This window comes from Vicia villosa, linkage group LG3 (assembly GCF_029867415.1).
Source record: "Vicia villosa cultivar HV-30 ecotype Madison, WI linkage group LG3, Vvil1.0, whole genome shotgun sequence".
NCBI classification, from domain to species: Eukaryota; Viridiplantae; Streptophyta; class Magnoliopsida; order Fabales; family Fabaceae; genus Vicia; species Vicia villosa.
This window is the reverse complement of record NC_081182.1, coordinates 9,273,411-9,299,972: the sequence shown is the minus strand read 5'-3', so window position 1 is coordinate 9,299,972 and position 26,562 is coordinate 9,273,411. Positions and strand designations below refer to the sequence as shown.

The 26,562-nt window shown below is 35.6% G+C and overlaps 1 protein-coding gene across 8 annotated transcripts; it reads left to right on the top strand.

Annotated features, from left to right (window-relative positions):
- The first annotated feature begins 1,029 nt into the window (after positions 1-1,029).
- On the top strand, positions 1,030-20,624 carry LOC131660243 (probable 1-acylglycerol-3-phosphate O-acyltransferase). Of its 8 annotated transcripts, none has more exons than XR_009300771.1 (6): positions 1,030-1,421; positions 1,829-1,896; positions 2,219-2,265; positions 2,395-2,515; positions 2,606-17,927; positions 18,835-20,623. XR_009300771.1 is itself a non-coding variant. In XM_058929436.1 (5 exons), the coding sequence occupies exons 2-5, from the start codon at positions 1,802-1,804 to the stop codon at positions 2,688-2,690; spliced, it is 297 nt and encodes a 98-aa protein (XP_058785419.1). In that variant the 5' UTR covers positions 1,030-1,421; positions 1,777-1,801; the 3' UTR covers positions 2,691-6,324. The 8 variants fall into 8 exon arrangements, 3 of the variants coding, with proteins under 3 accessions (XP_058785419.1, XP_058785418.1, XP_058785420.1); XR_009300772.1 differs by having other exon boundaries at positions 2,395-6,364; positions 6,437-17,927; XR_009300770.1 differs by having other exon boundaries at positions 2,395-17,927; positions 18,850-20,624.
- The last annotated feature ends 5,938 nt before the right edge of the window (positions 20,625-26,562 follow it).

Below are 26,562 nucleotides of genomic sequence, written 5' to 3'. Positions count from 1 at the left end.
AATAAAATCGAGTAAATTACTAGGTACTAATAACAAGAAAAAGAAAGGAAAAACAATCAGCATAGAACCTTCCGTAGATGCATCTACGAAAGTATGTTACATTTGAAAAAATGGGTTTCTTTTGTAGGTGCATCTACGAAATGACCCAACGTTCCACTCTTCCGTAGGTGCATCTACGGAAGGTTTTGAAACCTTCCAATCGCAACAATGATGTCTGGTCACTGTTGCAGAGGGTTCAAAACCCCTTTTGAATGGATCGGTCATCCATTTTATACTTTAAACAAGACCTACATTATAACTAAACCTTATTTCTAACACTACTCAATCATTCCTACACCTTCAAATCAAATTCAATCTCTATTTTTAAAAAACTCTAAAATAACCCAAAACGTCGAAAATTTACCTATTAAATGTAGGTTGGAACTTGTTGGAATGTACTGGTAGTTGACTTTGACGTTCTCGACCGAACTCGAGAGGAAGAAATGAACTTTTCTTGCAGTTTGTTTTTTGAGTTTGAGAGAAAGTAGGATTTTGGAGAATGAGAAAGTGAAGAAGGGGGAGAGGAAGAGTCTGACGCGAATATAACATTAAATGCTTCCGTATGTACATTTACGAAACAAAACAACGTTAAACAAAAAAAAAACTTTCGAAAAGAGGGACAATTTTATCAAATGAGTATTGCACCGCCGCCATCTCCAATGACAATCACTATCACCGCTCTTTCTTTTTAAATGTTACATTATAACCTTCTGTTCTCCCTAAAACAAAAGAAAAAGAAAAATTCAAAATTGAAGATTAATTGCTTAATTTTTTTTTCTTTATAGCAAATCGAACCGTGGTTCTCCCTACCAAATTCGGCGCCAATCACCATTGGACCAACTAACGATTAATTGCTTAATTTTTATTAGAGCTTAATTTTTATTTTTTTTACCGTGGGACCTCTAGTAAGTCAAAGTCAAGACCCGCACTGTCCGGTATAAATGTGGTGGCAAGTAAAATTCTCCCAATATATCGCTATTGACTGCCGCCATGGATGTGCGTTACGGTCTGAGTAAGCAGTTGCTTCTCGAAACTCATCTTGATTCTGTTACTAAAAGAAATGTCACAGAAAGAACTGTTTGTCACGGTTCTGATTAAATTAATCAATTAATCACGCTTACTCTTCCACACTTCCAATTTAAGCGCGTTTTGGAATTGCTTCCTAAGCAATCTACCGTCTTCGTATTTTGAACCATAGAATCGATTCTAGGGTAACACCGGCGATTCATATTTATCAAAAAATGGCGGAAGAAATTAGGCAAAAGGACCGTAGCTTCATCCTCCAAATCTAGAAGCTTCTGGTCTTCACGCCGTTGGATTCTCACTTCTACTGATCACATTCACATCATCGTCGCCGAGAAACGCATTCTCTCCATTATCAAGTAATTTCAATTCTTCATCCCTCTTTTACAGAGTTATCTTCGATTCTTTGCTGTTAATTTTATATTATCAATTTATACACACTCTCTGATTTGGAGCTTCGGATAGATGGTAGTTTTGTATGCTTTCATCTGAATATGCAATGTTTGGATCAAAGTTTGTAAAGTTATGTTTGGTTAGATCTTATTAAATTTGATTAAAATGAGTTTTGCTCCAAGTGATTTATGTTTGGGTAGTTTTTTTTATGTAATTTATTTGGATGATAGTTATTGAAAGTACTTTTCCAAACATAAATTAGGGTGTTTATCACTCATTGAGCGATGAGCCGTGGTTTATCAACACGGTTACCTTTGACAGTAAATCTGATTCGCCTACGCTTGTTATGGTTCATGGATATGCTGCTTCCCAGGGTTTCTTCCTTCGAAACTTTGATGCTCTCGCTTCTCGTTTCAGAATCGTTGCTGTTGATCAACTTGGGTGAGTTATGTTTATACATCCTAGTACTTTTGTGAGCTGTTATATCATGTGGTTTATCTGGTATTATGACCCATTCTGTTGTAAGAGAAGAATGGTGAATTAGATGTATAAGCACACTTTGGTGGAATATATACTTTATGTTTCAAGGAAACTGAAATGAGTGAGTGAATGCTTTTTTCTTAGTTAGGTACTTTACTAATACTAGGTATGTTGTCTCAGTCCTTTAAAGGGCTATAAATTTTGAGGGGAGAGGCATTATCAAATTGAAGCATGTATATTTTACTTATAAGCCTTGACGAAACTTGTATTTTTTTTTTGGCAGTTGGGGTGGATCAAGTAGGCCTGATTTCACATGCAAAAGTACTGAAGGTTAGTTAAAAGTTATGCTCACATTGTCACCGGAGAGAATGTGATGCTACAGTTGATTTAGAATTTTACTTTGTTGCTCGACGTTATGTTCATGATATACCAACTCAAAATTTGTTGTTCATTTTGCAGAAACTGAGGCGTGGTTCATTGATTCTTTTGAGGAATGGAGAAAAGCCAAAAATCTGAGCAATTTCATACTACTTGGACATTCTTTTGGTGGTTATGTTGCTGCCAAATATGCGCGCTCAAGGTAAGCAGTCTGTTGCTGCAATGCTTAAAATGATAAAGACTCCATAACTTTCTCCTACCATTCAATATGTTGGATGTACTATTTTATTAGTTTGAGTATAGCACCCTGAGCATGTACATCACTTAATTTTGGTGGGACCAGTTGGATTTACATCAGAATCAGATGCAAAGACTGATTTTATTGAAAAGTTTCAAGCGACATGGAAGGGAGCAATTCTAAACCATCTATGAGAATCTAATTTTACTCCCAAAAAATTGTCAGGTAAGACTATTATGTCCCATTTTATCATCCTCCGATAAGTTAGCAATTTTTTTAAATCAAACAGTTTAAGATGCTTTGTGATGTTTGTGTATAATTCTATTTATAATGAAGCTTAGGTTCCTCATAATATATACCATTATCCATTATTATATGGGTTATTGTACCTCCTTGGGATTAGCTCAGTTTGTTGAAATTGTAGAGTCTCTAACTATCTTAGGCCTCTGAAAACACAACTTTGTTATTCATGACCTTTTGAACTCTTCTAAAAGATTCCCAATTTCAAAAAAGTAAAAAGTGTCTGACACAAATAGTATAAAAACATGTTGGTTGTCCGAACACACTTGCTGATGTCTGCCCACTTTGCTTCAAGCGGCTTTGAGGGCTTTCTGTTCCACGGTAAAATCCCATGTCTGCAATCCTACAACTTGGGAAACACAGGGAAGTCCACACATACATCTTTTCTTCATACCCACTCGTTTCCTAGATCATTCATTGACCTAAATATCAATCCTCTTGTGGATCGGTCAAGAAATTTGCAGAAATTTAAAATTATGTTGATTATATATATACACTGAGATGTGTGCCATGTTTTAAAAATTATATTCAAAATGATAAACACAAAATAAATAATCAAACTATTTAAAATATAAAGATGTTAGAAAAAACTATGGGAAATATAAAGATAACAATAACTATTCCACATTGATTACATATTTTTTGTTGTTTTTTGCAGACTCACATTTTAAACTTTTTTTTTTGACACAACTCACATTTTAAACTTATTCTATTGTTTTATAATTTGTTCATTATAGTTCCAAAGTCTCACATCAATGGAGTTCGGGGATCTGTCGCATCTCTAACTAGTAGTATAAAACTAATAAGGGTAATTCTAAGGGCACATGTTAAAGAGTTAAATATGAAAAAAAAAATCTTTGAAATTGTGCATTGTTTTCATTAAAAATTGATAATAGGTTGTTTCTAGTCAAAGTAGAAATTCTATTTTCTAATAATTCTAGTTTAATGCACCCATACATTTGACTCCTCTTACATTTATGACATTTATGACAATTATGAAGTCCCATCTCTCATTTTTGTACGTTGGGTAATGCTAACTTGTAGGGGTGATCGTATCCGAACCAATCCAAAAGCAAAACCGCAAATCGAACCAATCCAAACCGAAACCGCAAAAAACCGCGTTTGGTTTGGATGATTTTGGATGATTTTTGGAGTGAACCGCGCGGTTCGGTTTGGTTTGCGGTTTGTATTTCACAAAACCGAACCAAACCGAAACAAACCGCATGTTTAACTTAAGTTTTGAATTTTAATAGTTAATTTATTATCTTTCCAAATCCAATTGCATAAAGCCACACCTCACGTTTTGAATTTTAATAATTAATTTATTAACTTAAGTTTTGGCATAATCAACTTAGTTTTTGTATTTTATTGAGCTACATATATATGTAATTGTCTACTGTCTAAATATGTATTTCATTTATAATGTATTTTTAGTTCTCTACTGTTCTTATAATATAATTTCTTTTGTATGGTATAATATCATATATTATATTGGCATTGAATTACTTTCCTTTTTCCTTTTATTTCAGTACATTTTTATTTTATAGTGTAAACCGCAGTCAACCGAACCGATCCTAACCGCATTGGTTTGGTTTGGTTTGGTTTGGATGACTTATTAAAAATCAACCGAACCAAACCGAACCGCATGCATTTTTATCTCGCGGTTAGGATGACTTTTATGCTCAAAACCGAACCAAACCGCACCGCGAACACCCCTACTAACTTGTGTCCCAAAGGCACAAGTTAAGAAACTCACTTATAGAAAATTTATTTTGATAAAAGTAATAAAAAGTTAATTTTATACTTTCACTAAAATTAGTGTACAATTTCCAAAATATTCTTTCTTCAATTAGTTCTTAACTTGTGCTCCTAGGACACAAGTTAGCATTACCTTACATCAAAACTAAATTATATTTATTGATTATCAAATTTGACACTAAACCAACTTCAATTAGGCCAGGTTCATTAATAAGGTGGGTATTTAATTACGTTTATAATTGTCAAAGTTTCCTAGTTGTCTGGTGAACCCTAACAAAACTATGAAGAAAACTCTAAAACTAAAACTAGAAAAAAATTAAAAACTAAATACGTTTTTTATTTCATTTGCAAATGTTTCAATGAGAGACTAGTGGATGACAAACTAAAAACAAATAACAATACGAATAAATGTACTATTTATATAGCTTATAAATAAACTTAAATACCTAAATATAATTTTATACTCCATCTTCCACGCATTAAACCTCTCAACCATCAATGTTCTATCCCTTCTAATTCCTATTGTTCTTTAAGCATATCATTTTCTGAAACCTCTAGTTGTTGCTTCTCTTTCACATCAGTCTCTTTAATGTCCTTTGAGGAATTCAATTTCCAACTTTAATGCATGTTTAGCATTCGATCTTCTCTTTTGGTCAAGAAAAGCCATGTGAAGTTCCTCTTTCTATTTCTGACTCATCAAACCAAAAGAGTCATTAAAACTTAATTAAATAATGTACATAAAAGGAAAATGAAATTCATACTTATTTTCTTGGCAAAAACATTATTTTGCAATCAACCTTTTTTACTTTGTTATGGCCATCTCAATCCATTGACAACAAGATGAAAAATTAATTCAATCAATCTAAAGTTATCAGCATTGCTACCATAAATTAAAATAATTCAAAGAAAAGAAATTAGATTTCTCATCGTAATATCATCATCTCTTTTATGCTTCAGCTTGAGTTCGTCCCTTCGAACTACCAGCATGGCTTGTTCATGATTCATGACTACTTTTTCCAGATTAATGCCTCTAGCCTTCTGGATGTTGTTTATATATAATGAAACAGTGTGAGACGAACTCAGCTACCACGGAATATTGAACATTATTTCGTCGAATGAAATGGAGAACATGTATGAATGTTTCAACCAAAGTTTGTAGTAATATTTTGTCGTAGCTGAGTTTGTTTCACTTAGTTTCATTAGAAATAAACAACATGCAGAAGGCTGAAGGCATTATTTATCTGGAAAAAGTGGTCAGGAATCATGAATAAACCATGCTGGAACGGGTGGTTCGAAGGGACGAACTCAATCTGAAACATAAAAGAGATGATTATATTATGATGAGAAATGTAATTCCATTTGTTCAGATCTTTTAATATATGATAACAATGCCGATAACTTTAGATTGATTAAATTTGTTATTCATCTAGTTGTCTATAAATTCAGATGGCCAAAACAGAGAATTACATAATGATGCTTTTGGAAAAAAAATATAAAGTTACATATTTTTCTTTTATGTGCGGTATTTAATTAAATTTTGAGAACTCTTTTGGTTTGAAGTTGCAAAATGAGAAAGAAACTTCACATGACTCTTCTTGACCACCAGAGAAAACCGGATTTTTAAACTTCTTGACCACCAGAGAAAACCGGATTTTTAAACATGCATTGAAGTTTGAAATTGAAGTCCTTAAAGAATCTTTTCAAGTAGAAAATTAGATTAAAGAGATTGATGTGAAAGAGGAGCAACAACTAGAGGTCCTTAAAGAATCTTTTCAAGTAGAAAATTAGATTAAAGAGATTGATGTGAAAGAGGAGCAACAACTAGAGGTTTTAGAAAAGGATCTGCTTAAAAAGCAACATGAATTAGAAGGGATGGAACATTGATGGTTGAGAGGTTTAGGGCATGGATGATGAAGTATAAAATTATATTTATGTATTTAAGTTTATTTGATAAGTTATATAAATAGTACTTTTTATTTGTATTGTTTTTTACTTTTAGTTTGTCATCTACTAGTAACATTATATATTGTAGTGTTATTGAAACATTGCAAATGAAATGAAAAATGCCTTTAGTTTCTTAGTTAGTTTTTAATGTCTTTCTAGTTTTAGAGTTTTCTTCATAGTTCTGTTACCAGACAATTATGAAACTTTAATAATTATAAACGTAATCAAATACTCACCTTATGAGCTATCAGTGTTGCTTTCTTCGCTATTAGAAAATGCCGTGGGTCCCACTAAAATCTAATCTCTCTTCCCAACTTATCTACATTCTAAGTGGGAGAAATTATGCTTTTTTCTTGTACTTCTCTCTTCAATGTTTCTCTCTTCACAACGTCTATTATAACAAATACACCCTAAGGCTATGTTTGGGAGTTTGGAGAGAAAAGGAGGGGAGGACTTTGAAAAATAGGAAAGATTAGGGGAAAAGAATAGAAAGATTTTAGTTTAGAGGGTTTTGGAGGGTTTGGTTTTCTTCATAACACCCCTTAATTTGGGGGAACTCAAAATTTATATTAAAAGAGAGTTTTGGAGGGCTTTGACAAAATGTTCAAATATAATTTTTGTTGTTATAGTATTTCAAAAAGTAAAAATACACTATTGATAAACATTATTTTATCATTCTAAGTAAAATCTTTTTTTAAAAAAATGTTAAAAAATTCTCTATATTTTTAAAAAAAATCAATTTTCGAAGCCTTCCCCTTCCCTCCAAATTCCCAAACATGGCCTAAATGTATCTAAGCACGCATTACGAAACATAAGACAAACCTCATCATAAAAAAAATAGGGTTTAATATACTTCACCCCCTGCCAATATAGCGAGTTTCGGTTTGGTCCCCTTGAATGTTTTTTTTACGAAATGCCCCTTATAAAACCCAAAACCTGGATTTACCAAACCCTTTTACCACATTTGCTGACTGGGCTTTGACTTTGGATGACGTATCCTAGGATGAGTCATACGTTAGACTAGATCCTTTGTATTGAGAAGTACCAGAGTGAGCCGTATGTTAGGCTACATCGGAGCTTAGTATGTTGCGAAGTGTCTGTTGGAGATGTTAGTCGTGTCAGCACCGTTCGTAGTATCTGAATTAGACTTTGGAAAAGTTGATCGTGTCTACATCGTTCGTGATGATAAAATTAGATCTTTGAATGTTGATCGTGTCAGCACCGTTTGTAGTAACTGAATTAGATCTTGGAAGATGATCGTGTCTACACCGTTCGTGATGATAGAATTAGATCTTTGAATGTTGATCGTGTCAGCACCGTTCGTAGTAACTGAATTAGATCTTGGAAGATGATCGTGTCTACACCGTTCGTGATGATAGAATTAGATCTTTGAATGTTGATCGTGTCAGCACCGTTCGTAGTAACTGAATTAGATCTTGGAAGATGACCGTGTCTACACCGTTCGTGATGATAGAATTAGATCTTTGAATGTTGATCGTGTCAGCACCATTCGTAGTAACTGAATTAGATCTTGGAAGATGATCGTGTCCACACCGTTCGTGATGATAGAATTAGATCTTTGAATGTTGATCGTGTCAGCACCGTTCGTAGTAACTGAATTAGATCTTGGAAGATGATCGTGTCCACACCGTTCGTGATGATAGAATTAGATCTTTGAATGTTGATCGTGTCAGCACCGTTCGTAGTAACTGAATTAGATCTTGGAAGATGATCGTGTCCACACCGTTCGTGATGATGGAATTAGATCCTTGAGAGTTGACTGTGTCAGTACCGTTCGTAGTAACTGAATTAGATCGAAGATATTGTTCATCTGCTTATACCTGTATCCTGAAAAAGGTAAAGTTAGTATTTATGCAATATCATGATGCATGTATTATGCAACGAGTCTCTCAAAATAAATGAGAAACTTGCGTGTTATGTATGAATTCATTATGAGGTAATGTATGCAATGTATGAATATGTTTATGACATATGATATGTGAATATGATTTATGTTGTCTTGATTGAGAAAATAAATCTCTCTGTCCTTGTAATTTTGTTGTCTGATCTTGTCTTGGAGATGCCCAGCTGGGGGTTTATGATTTTTGCTTGGGGATGATCAGCAACTTGATGCACCCTGATTGGGAATAAAAAATATTAGTAAACCATGTTGGAGAAGAGCGATGTGTTGAAGAAACCGGTAGTGTTGAAGATGTAAACTCTGTTGGGGAGCCATGTCTTTGTCGGGACGAGAGTATTTGAGGATATCTTCTTAATGATTACTCTGTGGGGATATGATCTTGTGAACCCGGCTCTGTGGGGAGACTTGGGTGTCTTGAAAGTTGCCCCCAGTATTATAGTAACTACCATTCCTGGATTTGATTAGGACACACCACTGAATATTAATCAAGATGTCAAACCGGACTTGCATAGATTTGCCCCTGCTAATAGGAACTTTGGAAAGATTCGCCCCACGAGGACTTTATGAGATGTGCACTATGGGCGACATGCCCCTAGTAATCATAGACCCAAGACGATATCCTATGTTGGTCGAGAAGTAGCTTCAGATCTACTTGGATGCATGCCCCTGATTGTTTTGGCACCCTTGAGAGATTCTTCGAATCTTGACTTGCTTGCCCCAGATTGATTGGGCAAAGCGTGCCATGCCCCTTGTATACGTAGGAGACATTGCTTCTCGGAGTAATCTTGTCTGTCAGGATAACTTTCAGTCATTAGTTGTACCCTGTACAAATTCTTTCTGTTGCTAACGTTCGAAATTATGTAGCAGAATTTGTTTAATAATGAATTCATGAGATGCAATGCATACGTTTGTCTTGGGTTTTTGAAAAAACATTAAAACAAGGGATGTAAAAGCGTGATATTTGTAAAAACATGCTATTTTTGTAGAAGCGAAATATCGACTCAGCATTTTAGTAAACCTTAAGGAGTCGGGATACCTTTTTGGTGACAGTATGCTTTCGAACTAACAATGCTTCAATTAGGACTTTCAAGGGTTGTAACGTGGCTTGGTTCACAGTTTAAGAAACAAAGGATAAAGGCTCAAAATTTGATTGTACCCACCCCTCTTCGTGATGATCTTCAGTCATAAGCTTAGTTAATTCAACTTATGCATTCAGGTTCCAAGAGACTTTTGGATTTGCACCTTTGATAATGATGATGGTTTACAAGCAAAGAGAACTTTTGAGATGGCAGTCACTTCTTCCTTTTGGTAGTCATAACATTGTGTTGTTCAGGAATTTATTGACTTCTCTTTCATCTTTTTGATATCCCTAACTTTTGCCTGAACTGTCTATTTTGAGCTTACAGTCAGCGGGATGCCTTGATTTTTGCCTAAGTCTTCTTTTTTATTTTTGACTTAGCAGGCTTTTCTTTGTATATATGTTTTTTCATCATTTTTTTTAAAGATATTGACTGCCTTGCTTAATGATTGACGAACCATCATTGGCTTTTGATTGACATCTCCAACACTTCTTTGATGCGTGCGGATGAACGCTTGTGATTGAAACCTTTGTTGAAAGGTGTACTGAATGATTCTCTTAAAATAGAATGCACAACCAAATTAACTGAGAACTACCCTGCCCCAGGTTATGATCAAGGGTTTTAATTAGTGCAAGAAAGAAACTTCTACTTCTTAGGTTCAAAGGGGTTGACGAGGGATTAACATCCTTATATTTCCACTGTTTAGGAATTGAAACAATGCCTGTACATCGTCAACATAGTCCGCTCAAAAGCATACTGTATGAGGTTGCGGTATCGTTTTCGTCATCCTCCCTCAAAAGGTATACAACTTTAGCAGGAGTTGAGTATCGTAAAACATATGCAAAGTAAAGACATAATTTAATAACGAAATAATTTATTCAAGACAAACATATGCAATGCACTGATGATGATTATTAAGACAGATAATGTCTATCATAAGTCGAATGTTTAAACAAACAGGAAAGAAAAATGCAAATGAAAGTAGATCCAATGATCCCAAAGTTCGTCCGTCTAGACGTCAATCAGTCTTGTCATGACTAGGCATAGGAGCGGTGATCACCACAGGAGTTTTTAGGAGGGTTGAATTTGATTTCTCCGTCATTGATCAGACCTTGGATCTTATTCTTCAATGTCCAGCAATCGTTTGTGTAATGTCCAGGACTGTTGGAATGGTACGTGCGCCTCATATTGAGCTTATATCCAGGAGTGGAGGTGTTAGAATTATTAGGAGCATCCCTCAGAGTAATCAATTTGATCTTCAACAGATGTTGTAATGCTTGAGCCAACGTCATATTAATTTTGGTGAATTGACGCTTAGGTATGTCTGGCTTTCTTCGTCGTTGTAGAACTGCTTCAATAGATAGGTTGCGTTCATTATAACCTTTCTGGTTGTACATAGCATTAGCCATATGAGGCTTCTCAGGTGAGTTGAAGTCAATGATCTTGTCGTCAATTAAATCTTGAATCCTATGCTTCAATGGTCCACGATCCTCGATATCATGACCAAGACTGTTCGAATGATAAGCACATCTCGCATGATTCTTATACCTAGGAGCAGGATTGGCTGGAACTGAATATGGAGGCAATAGGGTTGCCAAGCTCCAATTGAGCAATTATTGTAAAACTTGAGACAATGGCATGTGCAACGGAGTAAACTTTGCTGCATCGGCTGATCCTTTTTCTTCTGGGTTACCAAGGTTTTTTCAACTCGTCTTGCCCCTTGGCCAAGTTCAGAATCAAAACTTGTAATTGGATATTCTGAGCCTGAAGATTTTTGACTGATTATTCAAAATCCATTTATGCTGAAATAAACAGCGGGAGAGAATGGGAAGCCTATTGCGGGAACCTGTTATGCGATGTTATGAATGCAAATGCAGTATTTTCAAGGATCTATAAGAAATTTAGTTTGCGACGTTAGAAAATAATTGGTCGCATCTTTGTCTGAAGAATTCTGACTTTCGTCTTTGATCATCCTCCTTTGAGAATCATGCTCACCATATCGAGTGGGTCATCGCCTCTGATTCAGGATATCTCTGAATTTGAAAGTACATGGCTAGAGGAAAATAAATCCTCTTTCCCCTTGATAGGTACTGAGCCTTTGAATTGGAAGGCATAAGGCCAAAGGAAAATAAATCCTTTTTCCCCTTGATAGGTGCGGTATCTTCGAATTGGAATGTACGTGGCCAGAGGAAAATAAATCCTCCTGCCCCTTGATGGGAATTCGGTCCTTAATAAGAGCACCAACAATTGTGTGCCCTAAATTCCTAAGATCCTTGAAAGGGTTAGTTAATCATGTTATGTTTTGATGTCATGATATCATGATGTTATGTGAACAAGTCCTTTTAACAAAACCTGCAAGGAAACGAAGGTTAGTAGCAAACACAAACAAGTCACACAATTTTTGGCTTAAGGCTTGCATGGGGTCTGATCAGGTGTCCTTCCCAAGGGTATTTATATGGATAAGGAGATTTCAGCAACGGGTTCTACAAGTTATCCAGAATTGTCAGCCCTTCTAAAGCACCCTCGGACATGATACATTCGCATCATGCAATGATACTTTGAGAAAGGACCTATCTGAATTGTAGCATCGGGTAGCGACTAGTTCTCAACATTTGTCAAGAGTAGTCCCCCCACTACGTTCCTAAAGGCCAGGATGGGTTAAGGGTAACTAAAGGTCCTTGAGCTCCGGCGCACCCACAGACACATACATAGACCCCCCCTCATTTGAGAAAGGTGTGCATATGCTATGGAGTCCTAACTCAAGTGTGAACTTCATATTGACTCATCTCCCACATATGTGAAAGAGGTCGCCATGACTATGCCACTCCTAATCTTAAGTGTACTTGAATCCGGGTGTAGGATTCGTCCTTCAGTTAATTCCCAAGCAACCTTTAAAATAAAGCAAGCAAAGCGAGTATTTAAGTGATCCTAAACTTTAAGGTAACCCCTCTTTTAATCGAATATATCCCCAGCAGAGTCGCCAGTTCTGTAATACGGTGAACTGACTTTTTATCGAAATGTGCAAATAGCAAGAGTCGCCATCGACTTTTATTTTATTCAATTGGAAAGGCAAAAAGAACAGGAAAGACCTTTGAAAGATACTGAGTTCGGGGGGTAAGTTATACAAAGGGAAGGTGTAATGCACCCTTTGCATCCATGGTTTTCCATGGGCTCTTAATTGCTTGGCTCAATTTTGTTTGTTTGTTTGAAAAGTTTGAAGTGTCGTGTGTGAATAGTAAATAGAGTTTGTTAAGGACTTTAGCTTGTAAATAAGCGTAGCCTTGTTTTGAATAGTTTTGAAAGGAGGTGTGAAAAGTAATTGAATTTGTTTGAGTGGAGCAAGCAATTAAGAACTACTTACTCTAAGTTTGTCTTTCGTGTTCTTTAAGTCTTTTAGACGAAAGGGTCTATCCATACCATGAGAGGGCAGGAAGTCTTTCAATTGGATGTGCGGGTCATCGAGAATAATCGTTCGCCACAAGACTATCCCTACCATGAAGAGGGCAAGTAGTCTCGGGGAAGGATATAATAGTCATTTAGGCAACAGTAAGGATACCTTAGCAATCGAAGGGACTATCACCATTTAATCGAGGGACGAGATCATATTTATCGTAGGCAACTCGAAGGGACTATGATCTTTTATCGGAGGGACGTGGTGATTTTGGAATCGAAGGCAGCAAGCTAAGGTATCCCTACGCTCGAAGGGACTTGACTATTCGATCGAGATCGAAGGCAACAGGCAACAAGAGGCGTTACCCTAGAGGTGGGTGTGTGTAGCAATCACGTGAGTTAGATTCGAGTATTTATCTCGAGTTAGCGAACTACCGTTCAATTAATTAGTCTTGTCACTCCCTAATTTACTAACCACGCAGTTAATATATTTACAGGAAAATAAAAGTATGAAAATTAAATCCTACGCTATTACATGGCTTCGGGATTGGGGGATACATAATAAAAACCGGGGGATTCGAAAAGTAAAGTGCAGAAAATAAAAGGTTCTGATTACTATTACATTAAAAAATAAATAAGCGTCCTATACATAATTTCTAGAATTATAACGGCAGGAAATAAATAATTAAATCAATAGAAATTAAAGGCAGAAATAAAAGCAGAAATTAAAAGGCAAAAAAAACATTAAACACAAGGCATTCGACAATCACAGAATAAGGGATGAGAAGAGAAATTGCGCATTTTTAGAAATTCAAGGTTTGAAGGCAAATGAGGTGTTCATGGTGATAAATCCTGAATCTTAAAGGTTAGCCTAATGGAGAGAACACCAACCTTACAGTTAATGGGCAATACCTACCTAATTGGGGTTAAGGGGAAAGGTTAATTATAAAACCTAAAATTAATTTTTATTATCAAACCTAAAATTAATTAAAATTAGTAGCCTAAAAATTAACTTATTTAATTAAACCTAAATTAAATTACAAGCCTAAAAATTAACTTAAAATTGATTAAATTTAAATAATTAATCTAAATTAAATTAGTAATTTAAAACTAAATGAAATTATTAGTCTAAAAACTAAACTAAATCATTCTAATTATTCTAATTCTAAAATTAAAAAAAAACTAAAAAGGTTTAATTAAAATAAATAAACTTAATAAAAAAAACAAACATAGTAAAAAAATAAAAAGGGAAACCTGAGGCGTATAATTGAGTGTGGTGCGATTCTGGGAGGTCCATGGTGAACCTGCAGACTCTGATCGTTGGATGAATCTGGAAGCTGATCTAACGGCTTGGATATGAGGTCACGTGGTAAGGGTGTACGCTGGCGTCGTACTGGATCTTGTTGGAAATCCTCATAAAAATTAAATGGTGCCCCTGGGGTTCGAACCCAGGTTTCCTCCCTCTCCAAGGATCGTAGCAAGCCACTCGTGCTACTTTGCATTTGTTGAAAGAAAATCAACAACAATTAATTAATAGGGTAACATTAAGATAATGGTTAATTCAAGAGTTCAGTCAAAGTGGGTCCCTGTAATCTGCACGCGACAAATGAGGAAGAGAGAGAGGGTCTTGAACGTTTGACCTTCCAATCAGGATCTTGCACGCGTGGAAGAGAGAGAAGATACCATCCTGCCAGCCAATAGCGTGCGGTCAAAGAGTCCCCCATGCACTATTCATCTTATCTTTTAATTTACCTGCGGATTTGGCCAAGGATTTTGCTGCAGAATCACCTGCGAAATTTTCTTTGTTTTTTCTGCAACATGGAGACTAAAAAATAACACGTTAAAAATATGAAACCAACACCCAGATTACCCAAACCAGATGCCCTGAATTCAATGGTGGTATCGGTTTGATCAGAAACACATGATAGCCATGAAAACGAAAGGGAGCTTCTCTTGTGCCCTAGTAATGGTGATTCACGACCTGGGCACTATAACTCCAATCCAATGATCCAGGTCCCTTCTAAAACACTTCAAGAACGTACTAACATCAATAGATCACGTTAAAACGCAAAGGTACATGACATACGAATTTTGAAAGTAATGAACAAATATGGTGATCATGGTGCATGAGTTTTACGTACCATTACCTGTTATATATTACTTGGGCTTACCATATAATGCTTCAGGAGTAGAATGGAAGTATTGAGAGGCTTTGAAGTCGGCTGTAATGAATCCTACGAGCTTGCCCTAGTTTAAGTTGATATTTTGTACCTTGAACCCTATTCCTTGCCACCTTTTTTTTTCTTCTCTTGGCTGCAAGTGTTGATTATATATGAGTGAAAAAAAATTAGGTTAAGAGTGGACTTGGATCCATGTATTTGGAGAGAAAAAATTTGATTGAAAAATCATGTTATTCTTTCTTTTTTTGGCCAAATAGAATCTCAATCTTTTGCAAACTTGGGGGCCACGAAATTCCCTCAAATATATGGCCTAATGATGATTGGATCTGATTGGAAGAAGTGATCTTTGATTTGAAACCATTTATTTCATATTTTATATGATTTATTAATGTTTAAATGAATAAAAATTCATATCAATAAAAAATAACAACCATAAAAATAAAATAAAAGGTTTAAGAGTTTTTATATGGGCCATGTTCACGTTTGAGATGGAAATCTTAGGCCCATTTAGTCAAAAACTCAAAATTCACCACTTTGCCTTTTATGCATTTTCTCAAAATCGCCCAACTTGCGCAAGCCATAACTCTCTCAATTTTTATCATATGGGGATGTTCTAAGACTTTTTGGAAATCCCAATATGTCTTCTTCAAGCCACTTTGGAACATATTTTCCATTTGGAGATTTTATCTTGATGATATTGCTCCTGACAAAAAACAGCTTTTTGCGAGCTTCTAGAAGGACCTGTAATGTATTGGCTCATATCGCTTATGCGGAAGCATTTCTTGACCTCGAGTTCAACATAAAAGTTGTAGAGAATGAAATTTCCTTGAGATTAGGCTTAGGTTGAGGAATTTTTGATAAAGTATGAGGGAGATATGATCAGTCAAAGTTGGGTTGACTTTTAGGTCAAAACCCTAATTTAGAAACTTAGGTCTTTGATGATTTTGGAGCCTTTCTTGATGAATAATGATCAAATCTTGATCAAATAATGAATTATACTTCAAAATTAGGATGTTGGCCAAAAATCAGGAGTTTTGACTGTACTTTGACCACAGTTTGACTTTTAGGTCAGTCAGTCGATTATTGATCGTTTGGGCCATTGAGTGAGTAATCTTTTGAATCGGGGCTTGATACTTGTCATGAGGATACTTTGAATCATATGAGAGACCATGAAGTCCACTTGAGGTATCAGAAGTTGATTTTTCTTGGAAAGAAACACAACCCTAGTTTTGGTCCTCATTGTTTAGGAGGAGAGTGAACATGCTTGCAATTGGATATCATATGAGCCTGAGGAGGCTTCTTGAGCCAAAATATCTTGAAATGTGATGGGCAAATTTTGGGGTATGACAATGGTACCGATTCCGATGATAATGAGCTGATATTTAAACTAAGGAAGCCGCGTTGTGTGATTTGCTTGGGGCCGGAGGAGGAAATATGCGGTAATGGAGGAGGCGAGAATGCTGTTGGGGGAGTTGATGTAGAACGGAAGGATTTGGGAGGTATGGAGGATACCGTGGCTTGCTTTAGGAAGAGGTTGAAGGGTCCTAAGAGAGATCGGGGTTCTAGAGATGCAGGAGGGAATGTGTCTACTTTGAATGTGGTGGCAGACTCTTCTGATGGGTATTTGAACGTTTTATGTCAGTATGAAGGTTGGATGATTGATCTTTGTTGATTAAGGACGACGTATGTGAGGGGAGGGGTGGTGGGGATAATGGTTCTGATTTGGATATGGATATGAAAGTAGAGGGACCTAATGTGGATTTGGAACTGAAGGGAATCAAGGATGGGGTGACATGTCTGAAGGTGATTTGGTTGCACAGGAGTTAAGAAATACTCCAAAAGATGAAAAAGGGGTTTGTGTTTTGCTTAATGCTGGTCTGCAACACTCTTCTGAAGAAACAATGGGAGATTATTTGCCGGAAATGTTACGAACACCACAATCTAGTTTTGTTAGCAAGTCTTGTACTGCTGTCAGTTCAGAGCAGAAATGTGACAGTGGGGGCCAGAATTTGGATGACAGGTTGAGCCCTGACTCTAGAAGTGCCAGCAAAACTGCTGATGGTATTCACAATTCAAACATTCTTGACGGGCCATTAGCTGATCGCTGTTTTTCAGCCAACGTCTGCTATGGAGGTAGCCAACCGTTGACCTGTGTACGATCTGAAGACATTTGTTCTTCTTCTGACCAAAAGGCCACACTACAAGAAACGATTATCAATGATGGTTTAAAGAAGTGTTCTGTCATATTGCATGAAGTTGAAGAAATCACTGACACCATGTCTCTTCCTAAAATGGGGGAAAGGGTGTCTCCAATTATTGAGGGTGAGCTGAAAAGATTGACTGACGACCAAGTCAAATTGTGTAATATTCCTTCAAAATGCAGAGATTTTACTTCCAAGGACAAAGAAAAATTTTCCCCTTGTGACTACGAGCCATTGGCTAAAATTAAATCATCCGATAATATGCTGTGTGAAAATAACCATCAGGTTTCTGAAAAAGTATTACAGGGATCCTCAAGACATGGAGTTATGTCGTTCTTTGGATGCCAAACAGAATCAGATATAGGTGTGTATTCTGAAACTAAGTTTGTCTCTGGTAGAAGTTTCGGTGATCAGAATATTATAGATACACAGGATGAAGTGCAAAATTTTGTTTCAGGTGATTTGCTGAAAAAAAATCTGTTGTTTCCGGTGGTTGTATACATCCTACAGATTGAAAGCCCATGAAGCTGGTACGATTGAGAAAATAAGATTTAAGGAAATCTTAAAGCGTAAAAGGGGTCTCCAGGAATAATTAGATTGCAGGTCAGTAGATAAACTTTCAAACAGGTCTTTGCATTTGCTTACAATTGGTCTTTCTTAGTGCTCGAAAAGTTGCACTTTCATGAAAAGGTTACTTTCATCAGTATCTGTATTTTGGTTTTCATGATTGTCTTGTGCTTGAAATGCTCACAACTGTTTTACATCCTTTTAGAATGCTGATTGAATGTGTTATTTGTTTTGGTTGCTTAAACATGAAATAAAGATATTAAACTGTTGAGTGCACATTGAAATTAACAATAATGGCAAGATCTATTATCATTTTTGGTATGCTGTTGTAAGTTTAGAGTAGGTTCAATTTCTCCCAATTTATGGCCTACAATGCAATCTTATATAAATAGGTAACTGTTCTTCTACAGGCCTTCAAAACAATTTATGGCCAATCATTATGGTACAATAGTAGATGTTCTGGACCAAGTTACTAGTATTTCCTTTTTGGCTTTCATATTAAGTTTATTTATTCTTAATATATGATCTGGACTATTTTTTAGTGAACATGTCATTAGTAATTACTCCTTTTTCACTGAGGAAAAGAAATTTTATTTTTCTCTACTCTTCTATTTTCAACTGTGACAGTGAGTCAAATTAGCAATGTACATATTCCTTTTTCTTCTATAACCGGCCTCTTACAGATCCACTTTTATGATTGGAAAGGTACCGGCTTGTTTTTGTGTTAGTGGAAATAATTAAGAGGGAAAAAAAGATAGGAAGTTAGTATTCAATGATGCCTGTTTGTTGATTGAAATCCTTTTCGCTATTTGGCTATTGCGTGTTTCTGAATTTTATGTTCTCTGGTGATTCATTGCTGTGGATGACAGTTGAACATTCTCCAGTAGGATGAGTCCAATTATTTTTCCTTTTTGTTGTCTTTAATTAACTTTGTGGATGACAGTTGAACATTATCCAGATCCTCTATTGTATCAGTCAAAGTGTGCTTCGACGGAGTCAAACTTGCATTCTCACAAGCACTAGCAGGATCATAATCTGCAGTTGCAGACAGTGGTTCCTACATTAAGATTTATATCCAATAGTAATTAGAGTATGTAACAATAACTGAAATGTGAACTGAATGCGTTTGGAAATGAAAATGCAAACCAAAGGGTAGAATGTTTGATGTCAATATACTTCTAATAGATATAGAATAATTTGAAAGTTCCTCTTGTAATGAAGGCTTAGATGTTTGAAGTTTTGATGTATGCTAAAAAAGAAAATAAAATTCAAACTAGGATTGGTCTGATATCCAAACTTCTATGATGGATATTCTCAACCTAATAATTCAAATCAGATCACTTCTTCACATTTGTAATTGTCCCTTATTTTCCTATGCGATTCTTCGTTATCTCTGAAGCCGAAAACAGACAATCTGGCATACTTTGGCTGAAACACAACTCTAATTGCCAACTCTTTTTTCATTACTTGATCAAGTACATAAGGAAATTTCAGGGGGTTATCTTCACCAGCATGTATTCATACAATATTCTATTAGCAATTCATCAACTAAATAATAAGCGGTGAACAAAGAGATTAAAGTACCTCAACTAACTCTCTTTTAAGTTCAATTGTAGATTTTCAACCAACTTCACACAACTGCTGTCCCAAATGACTAATCTTGCCTTGAATTTGTCGTCCACAACCAAAACCTCAAGTTTGTACCTATAACATGTTTGGTTTATGAACATAGGTTTGACATATAAGATGGTATCATGTAGAGTAATATTAAAGCTGGCTCAAACTCATACCTTGGGATTTGTTCATTTGTTTGATGATTTGCAAAACAGTTCAACTTTCCATCTTTAGTGAAACACTTTTGGTACACTCAACACAACCATCATAATACCATCTAGTTTGGCCAGCTTCAAAATTTTCTAATATGGCAACAATCACACAGGTCGTCTCTTGGAGAAAATATGAATAAAGGTTAAACTTGATGAAACTGAAATATAAAGTATCTTGGTAATTTTAGCAAGACTTAGTATTTCGGTTTTTCATATAAACTTATCAATGTCTGAAAATCGTGAGTTTTGGGTTATTTTTGTTAATTAGGAATTGATTTTATCCTTTATTGTAAATTATCTAGTTTCTATCAATTGTTAGTTGGTCCGGTGGTGATTGGCGTTGGACTTGGTAGGGAGAACCACGGTTCGATCCCCCGCAACTGCGATCGGGAGGGGGATGGAACCACTTGATGCCAGAACTCGCCCCCGAACCGGACTAAACCGGTGGTATAAAACCAAAAAAAAAAAATCTAGTTTCTTATAATAGACCGTTTCTTCGGAAATCGAAACCTTGTAGCGATGTTGTACTGTCATCTTGATTTAGTGTGTATCACAATCGGTTCTTGTTCGTTTGGATTTTATTTCGTTCAGAGATTGCTATCGTTCGTTGGGCTGCAATTTAATCTATTTCAGTGATTATCGATTGCAGATTGTTGTTCGGTAATCCTGATACTTGTTTGGTGATTGCAGAAAGTTGTTCGATATTTGCTTCGGTGATTGCAGAAAGTTGTTCGATATTTGCTTCGGTGTTTGGTGTCTGTTGTTCGATGATAGTAGTTGTTGTTTGGGATTGCTACTGTTCCTGTCTTGTTCATGTCTGCCACTTGTATTAGCAAATTTGTTGCACATTAAAAAATCACGTGCAACTAGGGGTGGGAATAGGCCAGGCCGGCCTACAGGGGCCTATAGCCTAGCCTACTTAAGGTCAGGCCAGGCCAGGCTTATTTGATAAAAAGGCCAGGCTTGGGCTTTTTTAAAAGCCTATTTAATAAAATAGGCCAGGCCTAGGCTATTAAAGAAGCTTATAAAGCCTTGTAGGTCGGCCTATATTATCATACACACACACACACACACACACACACACACACACACACACACACACACACACATATATATATATATATATATATATATATATATATATATATATATATATATATATTAAAATTAGTTTAAATAGGTTGGCCTATATATGCATATATATTAGAATATTAGAAAAAGTGTTAAATAGATTGGTTTATATATGCATATATGTATTAGAAAAATGCTAAACAGATCGGTCTAAATGTTCATATATATGCGACCTATAAGACTTCTTAAGCAATATGAATTAATTGAAAACATTAATAAGAAATAGGCTTTTAAATAGGCTTTCAGGTCAGGCCAGGCTTTTAAAAAGGCCAGGCCAGGCTGAAAAAACGAGCCTATAGTAGGCCATAGGCCAGGCTCAGGCCTTGTAAGTTTATCGTAGGCCAGGCCTTATAAAGCCTAGCCTAGCCTAGCCTATTCCCACCCTTACGTGCAACAACAGGTCTAGTAATATATATATATATATATATATATATATATATATATATATATATATGGGGACGACTCAAGTGAGAACACTTGGTTATTATGAGAAATGAGAACAATGAATCACGACCATTAAATTTTGATTTTGTTGATTTTAATGGATTGGATTGGTTTCTCTTTCTATGTTGATTTAAAATAAATATTAAGGATCATAGAAAGAGAAACCAATCCAGTCCATTAAAATCAACAAAATCAAAATTTAATGGTCGTGATTCATTGTTTTCATTTCTCATAATAACCAAGTGTTCTCACTTGAGTCGTCCCCTATATATATATATATATATATATATGTTACTTGTTTCAGAACTTCGGAAAATGAGAAAAGTTGTTTTTGTGTCCGTTTTATCGATAATTATTACTTAACTTGTGAATTTCAATTAAAAAATTATATCAAAGGAAAGGGATTATGGAGTCACTTAGATGTCGTCTCCAAGGCACCAACAGATAAAACTTCATTAGATGAGTGAGAAATTAAAGATGCTCAAATAATTACTTGGATCCTTAGTACTATTGATCCTTATATGATCAATAATTTACGCTCATTTTCAACTGCTCAAAAAATGTGGAACTATTTGAAGCGTATTTACAACCAGGACAATGCAGCCAAGCATTTTTAATTTGAGTTAGAGATAGCCAATTATAAACAACGTAATTTATCTATTCAAGAATATTATTATGATTTTTTGAATTTGTGGACAAAACATTTTGCTCTTATTCATGTTGATGTTCCAAAGACTTCTCTCGCAGTTGTCCAAGAGGTCTACAACACCAGTAATTGAGATCAGTTTCTCATGAAACTTCATCCAAAATTTGAGGTTGTCAAAGGTGCTTTCCCTAATAGAAATCTTGTTCCTTCTTTGGATTCATGTGTTGGAGAACTTCTAAGGGAGGAGCAATGTCTCATTACTCAAGGCGCTATGTCAAATGAAGTTGTCGTTTTTTAGCCTCTGACGCTTACATATGCTGCTCAAAGTAGAGGTAAAGGTCGTGATATGAGACAGGTTCATTGTTTCTCTTGTAAACAATTTGGACATATTTCTCGTAGCTGCAATAAAAAGATGTAATTATTGTAAGCAACTACAAATGCTACAGCCGGTCTTCCATTATTAGTGCGTCTAATGGTCAACCTCTACAACCTGAAATGATTTAACAAATGGTATTTTCCGCTCATTCAGCTCTAAGAATTCAGAGTACGTCTTCTAATATTCTAAAATCCATGGTTTCTTGATTCTGGTGCATCTAATCACATGGAGGGTTCCTCTGAATACTTGCAAAATTTACAATCTTATCATGGTAATAAAAAAATTCAAATTGATGATGGTAATACCTTATTTATCACTAATGTTGGTGACATAAACTCTAATTTTTCGGATGTACTTGTATCACTTGGTCTTGATTCCAATTTATTGTCTGTTAGTCAATTGGTGGATAAAAATTATAATGTTAATTTTTCTCGCGCTGGCTGTCTTGTGAAGGAGCAAGTGTCGGGGAAAGTGATCGCGAAGGGGCGTAAAGTGGAAAGATTATTTCCACTGCAGTTTATTTCTAATCATTTATCTTTTGCTTGTAATAGCGTTTTGAATTCTTATGAGGATTAACATAGAAATTTGGGTCTTCCAAATTGTTATGTTTTGTCTCTTTATGTTAAATTGTTTTGTTGGGAAATAAAAATGTTGTTTCTAATGCCTCTATTTAATGTTCTGTTTGCGAATTATATAATAGCAAATCACTTCCTTTTCCGTCCGGTGCTTATCGTGCCTCCACTTGTTTTGAGATGATTCATAGTGATGTATGGGGAATGTCTTATGTAGTTTCTCATGCTCACTATAAATATTTTGTCACATTTATTTATGATTATAGTCGTTTTACTTGGATATATTTTCTTCGTGCTAAATCTGAAGTGTTTTCTATGTTTAAGAAATTTTTAATATATGTTGAAACTCAATTTCAAGCAAGTGTTAAAATTTTCTGCACTGACTCTGATGGTGAGTACATGTCTCATGAGTTTCAGGAATACCTTCAACAAAAAGGCAACTTGTCTCAACGATCTTGTATGAATACTCCTCAACAAAATGGTATGGCAGAACGTATGAGTCGTCATTTGCTTGATGTGACACGCGCGTTGATTCTCCAAGCTTCCATACCATCCCAATTTTGGGTGGAGGCTCTTTCCACAACTGTCTTCTTGATCAACCGTCTTTCTTCAACGGTTATTGATTTTGATACTCCTTTCTTTCGTCTTTTCAAAATTCATCCTGATTATAGTGTTTTACATACTTTTGGATGTGTGTGTTTTGTTCTCTTATTTGAAAGGCATAAGCTTGGAGCAAAGTATGTTCAATGTGAATTTATGGGGTATGGCCACTTTTATAAGGGATTTGTGTGTTATGATGTTTGTAACCATAATTTTCGCATATTTATGAATGTAACACTTTTTGATAATCAGTTTATGTTTCCTTGTGTTACTCCTTCCATGAATGATATTGTTATTCTTCCTAAGTTTTCTATTATGCCTCAATCTATAACACATTATAAACCATGTCATGTATATGTCAGAAAACACAGGCAGTAGGTTCCCTCACCCCTTCCCAATGTTGAACCGCTATCTAATCTTGTACTGGTTGAACCATGACGTTCTGATCGAATATTGTTGAAGCGGTAAAACGGCAAGCAAAAAGTAATAGGTATATTATTACCGGGTGATATAGGTTATATCGTATCGTAGTCCACAGAGATTGGTAGAGAAAAACTTTCGTTCAATGTTCTCGTATTCTAAATTTCATGATTGGGTTACGGAAAGTAAAATGCGGGAAAAACAAATAAAAACAAATAAACAATCTTAATAGTATAAGAGAAATAGTTATGGAATTGCATTTCATTCTACCCGTCAAATACTTAAATCTGAAGATCTATCGCTCAACACTCACAATACGCATCAAAATCACCGGACATCATTTAAGACGCAACATCAGTGTCCATTTCTGCAACATCAACGAGAGCTCAACCATATCATTCACATCGACGATTTCTCCACCGACACAAACAACACGAAGGCATTAAACTCGATACCCATTACGATTATTAGCCCCAAATCTATTTCTACATTTTAGAAACTAATAGTTATCATTCCTAATCAAGATCTATGATGTCTATTTCTACAACAACACAAATCCGAAGCATTTAAGTAAAATGATCAAGAACAACAACAATGATGATTTGTAAAGTGAATATATAAACGATCCCAAGTTCAACAAATATACATACAAGAGAAGAAAAATATACATACAAAACCCACCATTGGAATGGAACATAGGGAAGAAGGAGATGAACCAGAAACTTTCACCGTGTCAAAGTAATCGAGACAAATCCATAGCCAATCGACAAGATGTAGCACCCAATGGTGTTTCCTAAGCCTCTAAACTATCAAAAATGGATCAGAGCCACTCCAAGGGGGAAATGGATGATAAAAACCTAAAAAAATCTATTCTAAGCTATTTATACAAAAACTGAAAATCGCAGACCGTGCTAAGCGCCAAAAACCGCGCTAAGCACGTCCTCATTTATTGATCTAACCGCCTTTGCTGATGAGCGCGCTAAGCCCCAAAATCCATGCTAAGCGCCAAAAACCCGCGCTAAGCGCCAAACCTTATGCCAGACCAAGCTCTTTTAGCTCCCAAGCCGCGCTAAGCACCAAAAACCGCGCTAAGCGCCCTCAAAAGAACAACAAATTTTATTTCTTCAAAAACGCGTTCGCAGCCGTGCCTTCGACACTTTATTCCTCGAAGCTCCAAATACGCAGAAATACCTACAAAAAGATAATAAAACATAAACGATACAAATATACACTAAAACGGAGAATTATTCAAATGGTATTAACAAAAAGTCTCGATAAGTGCCACTATTTACATACATAAAATAACTACACTTGGCACTTATCAAACTCTCCCCAACTTGAATTTGTTTAACCTCAAACAAGGCCAAACACTCAAATCGCAAAAGTAAAAATCCAAAGAATCAAGAATCAACAAGATTTGGAAAAACGAAACGATTGTACGGTTCAAACAACAACATACGAAGAAAGTAAATACTTACCACAGTCCTACAACGACAACATGAAAACGAAACGGATCCTAAGTAAAAAAATCATACAAAACATTCTAAAACAAAACAAGCTCAATCACGAATCACGCCTAGCAAAAATTCATCGGTAGATGAAAAACACTGAAAGGTGAGGACTTTGACACACACCCAACAATTTTGCAAATAAAAGACAAAATTATGCGTTCATCCAAAAACAGTATCGAAAATGCAACGACACGAATTACAAGGGCCTTCAAGGTTGTAGTGTGGCTCGGTTAACAAACAAGTGATAAGTCCTAAAGCTAAACGAAACAAAGACTTGCCTAAATCTAAGGGAGTAATTACTTCCACAAAGTTTCAAAAAATACAATTCCAATCCAACTTTCTTCCTCCTCACAAGTTGTCAAACCAAACACAAAACTTATTAGCACAATCTTATTCTACGACTCTTTTTGTTATTTTCTTTTTCCAACTTTTTCTCTTTTTTCTTTCTTTTTCTTGTCTTTCTTTTTCACTTTTTTTTTTATTTTTTTATTTTCACAACCATATACCAACCACATCATAAAGAGGCAAACATCCTCTCCCCAACTTGAATTCAACCACAATATACATTGAATACTCCCTATTTTCTAAGGCAGGGTAAAAATACAACTAAACATCATAGTTGAGGGTTCAAGAAAATAAAGAATCAACATCCATACACAATTGAAAACCAAACACTCATAGATAAGTATTAAGCAAAAACAATATGGACATTGACAAAAAAGCTCAAAGGGGTAACTAATGGTCACACACTCACAAGGTGAATTGATATTTGGCTATGGTAGTTGTGCTCAAAATCAAACAAGTGTCTTGATCACTTTCATGCATTCACAAAATCAATACAAACGACAGATTAAACATAATAATATCCAGTTAAAACAAGAAATGCCGGTCATTCGCATATGTATACAATGGAAAGCCACCTCACATTTATGGTAAAAAGGGGAAACTAATGTGATTCAAATCATGAGCAAGCTATGCAAAAAGAATGAATAATATGAAAATTGTACAAATGAAAAGTCTCCTAAACATGTTATGCTATAGAAAGTGATAAATGAGTACCTTGCTATGTACAAATTTGAACAATCATTACCGCACAATTGGCATGTTGAATCAATCAAAATTGGAGAATTACCAAATGCGACTTC